The 6,724-nt window shown below is 40.9% G+C and overlaps 2 protein-coding genes and 1 long non-coding RNA gene across 6 annotated transcripts; 1 reads left to right on the top strand and 2 right to left on the bottom strand.

Annotated features, from left to right (window-relative positions):
- Positions 1-623: 623 nt before the first annotated feature.
- On the bottom strand, positions 624-2,387 carry LOC103870162. 2 transcript variants are annotated; one of them, XR_004458388.1, is made up of 3 exons: positions 2,307-2,387; positions 1,338-2,194; positions 624-1,234 (listed from the first exon to the last, which is right to left on the bottom strand). It is a non-coding gene; the product is annotated as an uncharacterized LOC103870162 (long non-coding RNA). The 2 variants fall into 2 exon arrangements; XR_004458389.1 differs by lacking the exon at positions 2,307-2,387 and having other exon boundaries at positions 1,338-2,250.
- Positions 2,388-2,417: 30 nt separating this feature from the next.
- LOC103870060 lies at positions 2,418-4,588 on the top strand. 3 transcript variants are annotated; one of them, XM_033292173.1, is made up of 5 exons: positions 2,422-2,797; positions 2,942-3,192; positions 3,229-3,589; positions 3,675-4,013; positions 4,096-4,588. In XM_033292173.1, the coding sequence occupies exons 1-5, from the start codon at positions 2,696-2,698 to the stop codon at positions 4,369-4,371; spliced, it is 1,329 nt and encodes a 442-aa protein (XP_033148064.1). In that variant the 5' UTR covers positions 2,422-2,695; the 3' UTR covers positions 4,372-4,588. The 3 variants fall into 3 exon arrangements, with proteins under 3 accessions (XP_009146405.1, XP_033148064.1, XP_033148065.1); XM_033292174.1 differs by having other exon boundaries at positions 2,942-3,196; positions 3,233-3,589; XM_009148157.3 differs by having other exon boundaries at positions 2,418-2,797; positions 2,942-3,589.
- On the bottom strand, positions 4,482-6,637 carry LOC103870061. Its single transcript, XM_009148158.3, has 4 exons — positions 5,736-6,637; positions 5,502-5,669; positions 5,320-5,411; positions 4,482-5,226 (listed from the first exon to the last, which is right to left on the bottom strand). The coding sequence occupies exons 1-4, from the start codon at positions 6,390-6,392 to the stop codon at positions 4,611-4,613; spliced, it is 1,533 nt and encodes a 510-aa protein (XP_009146406.1). The 5' UTR covers positions 6,393-6,637; the 3' UTR covers positions 4,482-4,610.
- Positions 6,638-6,724: the final 87 nt, after the last annotated feature.

The raw sequence follows: 6,724 nt of genomic DNA, 5'->3' as shown, positions 1-6,724 counted from the left end.
AGTACAAGAATCTTGTTGCTGATTCAGGAAATGAGCCAAGGGATGAGCTGGAGATGTACTTAAAGGAACCTGTTGAGAATCAGAAGCTTATGCTGGGATTCGAGTTTGACATACTCGGTTGGTGGAAGGTCCACAAAATCAAGTTTCCTGTGCTAGCAGAGATGGCGAGGGGTTTATTTGCGATGCAGGTTTCAGTACTTCTGTTCTTCTGTTGCTAGTGATTTTTTTGTTTTTGTTTTAGAGTGCTTAGCTGACTTGACGATTTACTTGTGATGCAGGTTTCATCAGTGGCTTCAGAAAGTGCTTTTAGCACAAGTGGCAGAATCTTGGAGCCATATAGAAGCTGTCTAACCCATTACTTGATCGAGGTTTTGATGTGCAGTGAGCAGTGGCTCAAAGCTGATATTAAGTTCTCTGAGAAAGTCCAAACAAATGAGCAGATTTTAGCTGAAGTTGAGCAACTAGACAAGCTTGAGAAAGGTATATATTATTTATCCTAGTTTCTCTTAACATTTCATTTGATTGTTCTACTTACCCAAGCTTTTCTTCGTTGCTTCAGAGTTTGGGAGTGTGAGGATTGATGACTGAAGATTGCTTAGGAATTTGGAAGTTTTTTGTTTCTGTTTTTGTGTTGCCTTTGCTTTTTATTTCAAATTTGATCTCATCAGAGATGTACTCTGTTTCGAATGTTGCTTTTAAGGTTCATTATGAACAAGTTTGCTTTCTTTTGAAGTTTAATAAAGGATCTTTTATGTTTTATTTTCACTATTGCAAGTATTTGTTCCGTTGAGTATTTGTTCTTGTTTTCATCCCCATTTTGAGATAGTTGTGTTTGTGTAATGCATGCTTTGATTGAGTTTTCGAAGTGTGTTTCAGTTTGTATATTTTAGCAAGTCTATAATTTTTTTATGAACAAGATAACACGTTCAAGAGTAAGTCTATATTTTAGCAAGTCTAAGTGTGTCGGGTAGTAATAGGTATAGTATGAGTAGTTTAGATAACCGAAACCCGGTTTAGAACCGAACCCGAAAATTAAATGGGTTTAAGCGGGTTTAGCTTGTGCTATAAAATCCGACCCGAACCCGACAAAACCCGAACCGAGACCGAACCGAACTTTTGTAATACCCGATTGGGACTGGTTTTTGTAAACCCGAAGAACCGAAACCCGATTAGAACCGACCCGAACCCGAATGGTCACCCGATTGCCCAGCCCTACTCGAGATACTCCAAGAACCTGAAAAGTCACATCAAACGTATGAAACCTTAAGGAACTTCTAGCAAAACCTAACCAAATCAAAGTCGACTGCAATTAAACTACAGAAGAATCGTGATGTTACCTTGTAGGGATCAACGGTTTTCGCTTCTGTATTCAACAACAACAATGTCGAGACAAGCACAACAGATACCACCAACTGCGTTCTCACCATCCTGTTAGAATAGCCTGAGAATCTTCTTCTTCTTCTTATTGTTCTCTCTTTATCTTCTGGTTCTTCTTCTTCTTGTTCGGAACGGTGTATATTATTCACAGAGAGCTCTACGTTTCGAGAAAATTCGAGAGAGGATATTTCCTTAAATAGGTTCTCTGGGTTTGAAGAAGCATTGCGTATTTTAAGCATGCCCTTACTATTATTAACTAATTTAGAATGTGCCCATTAATTATAAAAGTTACAAAAGAGCACACAATTCTTAAATTATGTTAAGAAGTTAGTGGGGGAAAATTAGTCACTACAAAAGTATTGGGGCTGTTTTGAAAATAAATTCCGGTGGGTTTCAGTTTAATTTAAGGCGGGGATTTACACGTGGCAAATATGATGATTTCCCACGTATCTCGACCAATAAGATTCTAGCAAGCGAAAGGCTATTGTCACGCTCCTCAAACATCACGCGCTATAGTAATTGGGCCTTTTAATATTGGACCAACGGCCCAAGTTAAAGTCCCCGGCTCGGTGATCGGAATCCGATCAATGCTCGGTAAGTATTTATTTTCATTGGACTGTGAAAAAAAGAAAATGAAAAAGAAAAAGTTCATTGTCCTTTGTTGCATTGTTGTTTACATGATTCAGATTCTAGTGAAAGCTTCCACGTTTTCCTTGAGAGTGTGTTCATCCTCTGTAGAAATCATAGTACATCTTAGGGAGAGCCCGTTTCGCCAGCCCTTGAAACTCATTCACGTTAACGATCTGATCCATACTATCTAAGACAAATATCATATCAAAGAAAAGAACTTTGAGAGTCAAATATTCCATTACCAAACTTGACTTTAAATGAAATGGTAACTAAAGAGCTGACAGTAGAAAAGTACTCACATGTCTGAAGGATCCAGCAAACGAAACCAAGATGCAGAAACAGACTTTAGGAACCCCAACGAAGGTCAACGCTATTTTTTCAAGTCTAGTAGTAAAAGTGGAACTGAACAACACTGTCAGGGAATAAATCAAACGTGGAACATAAAGCGAATCCTCCAAGTCATCTACAGTGCTTTCCCTCTCGTCACAAAACGACAGCGTATCAGCGTCTGTTACGATGACGTGGCGTGCTGAGTCAGCATCGCCGAAGAAACTGGAAAGACCAAAATGGCTCAGAAACCGAAGAGTCTCCCATTGGCAAAGTTGCAACCTTTGCGTATAAAAAAGGGCACTTTCGAGTTAGTAGTTGGAACGATTCAGTGAAAGTTTCCATCTTTGTGAGTGAAGCGATGAATCACGACGAAGGTTGGCGTTCCGGTGGCCGTGGGGGTCCGAGGGGCCGCTCTCAGGCGTCTGGGCAAAGAGTAAACCGTCAAAAAAGCGAACGTCCGGTGAGTAAACTGGATTGTCGTCTCGTTATTCTTTTTTTTTCGTTTTCTAAGTTGTAATCTTTTTTATTGATATTATTAGCCTTTGCTTGTGGCTTGCTAGTGTTATGGATCATCACATTTTTTATCTTCCTTTGTAATTTACAGGTTACGGTTGATAGGTCTTTGGATGAATCTTCTGGTAATAGGAGTAGGGGTAGGGGGTCTCGAGGGCGAGGAAGATGTAGGACTGTGCAAGTGTACGTTGAGAAGTCGTCCCGAGTTGCCAATGTGGGAAAGTCAGCTCAAGAAGAAGTAAAGTCCCAAGAGGATGGCTTAGGTTCTACTAAGCAACCTGATCAAGGTGCATCTTTCAAGTGTTATGGAGATAACGATGATCTTTTGCAACCATCTGCTTCGTCTAGCTCAAATAACATAAATCTTAGTGGAGGTCTGTCTGTCTCTAGAGAATGTGAGGATAAGAATGGCGGTAGAGTGTCTTGTGATATAGTTAATAGGATGGAAGATGTTTCGTTCTCTGGCCTGGTGTCTGTATCTTCTACAAGTGATAAGAAGGTTAAGCTTTCTAGTGTTGAGGATCGTCATAGCGCTCACAAGTCTGGTGATGTAGGGAACGCTTGTAATGAACGCATTAGTAGACTTTTTGATATCTGCCTCGAGAAGAAGTGGTTTTGTCTAAAATCCTCCTCCTTGGAACTTAACAAAGAAAAGAGGAGAGCAACTAAGGGGTACGCTAGCATTGTTATTAGACCTGGGATGGTCCTTCTCAAGAACTTCTTGTCAATCAACGATCAAGTAACTACTAACTACCCTCTCTCTCTCTCTACCTTTTGACATAATGCATTATCTGTGCTTCTTCTGCTTTACAAATTGCTTGTAGGTGATGATTGTGAACAAATGCCGGGAGCTCGGTTTGGGTGAAGGAGGCTTCTATCAACCAGGTTATGGAGATGGAGCATTATTGCATTTGAAGATGATGTGCCTGGGGAGAAACTGGGACCCTCAAACATCTCGATATGGAGATACTCGACCACATGACGGTTCTATCCCACCTAAAATTCCTTTTGAGTTCAATCAGTTTGTTCAGAAAGCAATCCAAGATTCACAGTCCCTTGTTGCTACAAGCTCAAAGAAGGGAGAGGATGAGATACCATGTATGTCACCAGACATCTGTATTGCTAATTTCTACACATCCACTGGGAGACTTGGTCTACATAGGGTTAGTGTTTCAAACAACTTCTTGATTTCATAAAAGCTTGTAGTTTATTTGCATCATTAGTGTTGGCTCTTTGATGTTTCAGGACAAAGATGAGAGTGCAAAGTCCATTCAGAAGGGCTTACCTGTTGTATCATTTTCTATTGGAAATTCAGCCGAGTTTTTGTATGGTGATCAGAGAGATGATGACAAGGCAGACATGGTAGTCTTGCAATCTGGAGATGTTCTACTCTTTGGTGGCAAGTCCAGAAATGTCTTTCATGGCGTCAGATCAATTCTCAAAGATACTGCTCCTAAGGTTCTTGTCCAGGAAACAAACCTCCGACCAGGTCGTCTGAATTTGACTTTTAGGCAGTATTAACCCCCACAAAGCTAGGAAACTCTTGTGTGCATCTTGAAGCTGTTTTGGAATGTCTGAACTTGTTATGTTTCTATTTTCGGTTATATCACAGTGACAGTGTCTTGGCAATATAACTATCAAGTATCTATTATCACAGTGTCTTTTATATACAATGAATTAGTTCATACAATGTTTACAGCTTAGGTTCTAGTTCAATGTGTAAAGTGTAAAGTTATTTCATTGTTGCATGGCCGCTTTGTTCACGAGCTTGTTGATACTGCGATAGCTGATGCAGCTGAATCAACATAAAGTAGCAAGCAAGAATAGATTTTCTTCTTCAAACGTTCTATGTTCTCTAACAAAGAATCATCACCAGAGTGGTGATCACTTTTTACTTTGTCCAGCCATTCGTTTGCTTGCTTAAGTTGGGATAAAGTCTCGGCAATGTGATTATCTGGTTCCTCTGCTCGTGATCCTTTGGTTTTACCTTTCTTAACCTGGACACTAGCATGAAATCCAGTATCTATCGCTTCTTCCAAGAATCTCATAAACCAGCTTCTTGTTTCTTGTGTCATAGCGTCTCTCATTGCTTTTATCTCTTCTGTACCGTTTCCTGTAACCCACTCTAGCTTTTCGGCTTCTGTTAGAGTTTTTGAAGACTTTGTTGTGGCTCTGCTTGATGCTAGACTCGCTCTTTTGCTCGGCTTCTCAGGCTCAGTACATATTGGATGAATATTCAAAAGCTGGGATGATTTTTCTTTACACGGTGCAGCTGTGACCTGTGCTTGGTCAAGGAGACTCTGAAGGGTGAAGAAGCTTCTGAGAGAGGTATGTGGATTCTTTGGTGAAGCACTTGAGCTGAGGTCAGCAAACATACTGCAAAAAAAAATCATTGTTTCTTTTTTTAAGAAACTTTCACAAGACTACTTGTCTTAGATTCTAGTGTTTGGTTTCAAGAAGGGTGCTTGCCTGATACACTTGAGAAGATGTGAAGCAGCCAATGCCTCTCGTTGTGCTTCTGCAGCAAGAAGAGCAGCAATATTTCTCCTTCTCAGCATTCCCTTTGGAGATTATAGAGATTATAGGTGATGAGCATAGTGGAATGATTTAAAAGAACAAAAGGAAAGATACAGAGATCTTATAGAGCGTACTTTACCCATTTTTGTTAGATTAGCAGTCAGAGATCTCCATGATGCATCCTCAGAAAAACTACTCTTCCTGTTTACGCAATTCACATTGGAACTCAAAGAGAGTTTCTTTGTCTCCGCCCTCGTTGGAGCTGTCGCAGGCCGAGATTGTGGAGGAGCAGCTTGATGTAGCTACGCAGCACATACATGTTAATCACAGGTCAACCGTTATTTTTAATGCTAGTTTAGAACACAAACCTGATCTTTGTGCTCCCTTTGCTTGCCTTTAGCCAAACCACCAACTCTCTTACTCGCCCTCACTGATCCAGCCTCGCTCTCATTGTTGCTACCACCACTACTCGAGTCTGATCCACTCGCCCTTGCGTTTGAAACGCCTTGCATATACCTTGACGCCACACCTGTTTTCTCTTCCTTGATTACAAAATCTTGACGCCTTCTTAGACTCTCCACGGCGTTTGATCTCGCACCATCCTTCTTCTGTTTGTGATTATCTTCTTGCATAGGTGGTGTTGTTGTCTCGGTAGGAACCAACATCTGCATCAAATCTTTGGGGTTTCCTACAAAAGGATGGCGTCCAGAGATGGGTCTAACTCCCACCATTACAGGAACAGGCGTCCCAGCTTCAAGCTTATCGACGTAGAAGAACTGTCCCAGTCCCAGTTTGTTGTTCAAGATGAGTTCGTTGTCTTCGTTTCTCAACGAGACGTATGTGGAGTGAGAAGAATCCGAGACTTTGATGAAGAAGCCTTGGTTAGGCCAAAGCTCCGAGCCGGCTAAAGCAGGGACAATGCTGATCACCTGCAGAAGAACAGACCGGTATTCTCCTCGGACTTTGATGTTTGTGTTCATTGTCTGGAGAAGCTTGATCAGCACTCTAGGCGTAAGAGAAGCCATTTCTTTGGAACAGTGTTGAGAATTGAATGTTACAGACAGAGAGAATAAAGAAAAAAAAGGTTTCTGTATCTTTTTTTCTTTTTCCAACTTTGCATGGAAGGTAAGTAAACATCATCATCTTTCACTTGGCTTTGAAGTCATGTGAGCATGTTAGGGTCATGAGAACATTCTTTACTTTTTTAGGGTCAATGACTAATGTACCCTTGGTGAAGTAGTGATGATGAGGTTAGGGAGAGGTGCTTTTTGGGGATTTATGATTGGGTTTACTTCAAATTTGATCACACGTCACTTTCCGAGGAAGATGGGAGAAGATGAGAATATACCTTCATTGC

This window comes from Brassica rapa, chromosome A05, assembly GCF_000309985.2.
Source record: "Brassica rapa cultivar Chiifu-401-42 chromosome A05, CAAS_Brap_v3.01, whole genome shotgun sequence".
Classification (NCBI taxonomy): Eukaryota; Viridiplantae; Streptophyta; class Magnoliopsida; order Brassicales; family Brassicaceae; genus Brassica; species Brassica rapa.
Note: the sequence above shows the minus strand (reverse complement) of the source record. Positions and strands in the feature narration are given on the sequence as shown.

Excerpts from the sequence above, each read along its gene's own strand:
- LOC103870060 (XM_009148157.3), top strand. The coding sequence starts at position 2,696 with ATGAATCACGACGAAGGTTGGCGTTCCGGTGGCCGTGGGGGTCCGAGG. Across the intron at positions 3,590-3,674 it reads TCTTGTCAATCAACGATCAA|GTGATGATTGTGAACAAATG; the intron begins GTAACTACTAAC and ends AATTGCTTGTAG. Across the intron at positions 4,014-4,095 it reads GGAGACTTGGTCTACATAGG|GACAAAGATGAGAGTGCAAA; the intron begins GTTAGTGTTTCA and ends TTGATGTTTCAG.
- LOC103870061 (XM_009148158.3), bottom strand. The coding sequence starts at position 6,392 with ATGGCTTCTCTTACGCCTAGAGTGCTGATCAAGCTTCTCCAGACAATG. Across the intron at positions 5,670-5,735 it reads AAAGGGAGCACAAAGATCAG|CTACATCAAGCTGCTCCTCC; the intron begins GTTTGTGTTCTA and ends TGTGCTGCGTAG. Across the intron at positions 5,412-5,501 it reads ATCTAACAAAAATGGGTAAA|GGAATGCTGAGAAGGAGAAA; the intron begins GTACGCTCTATA and ends TAATCTCCAAAG.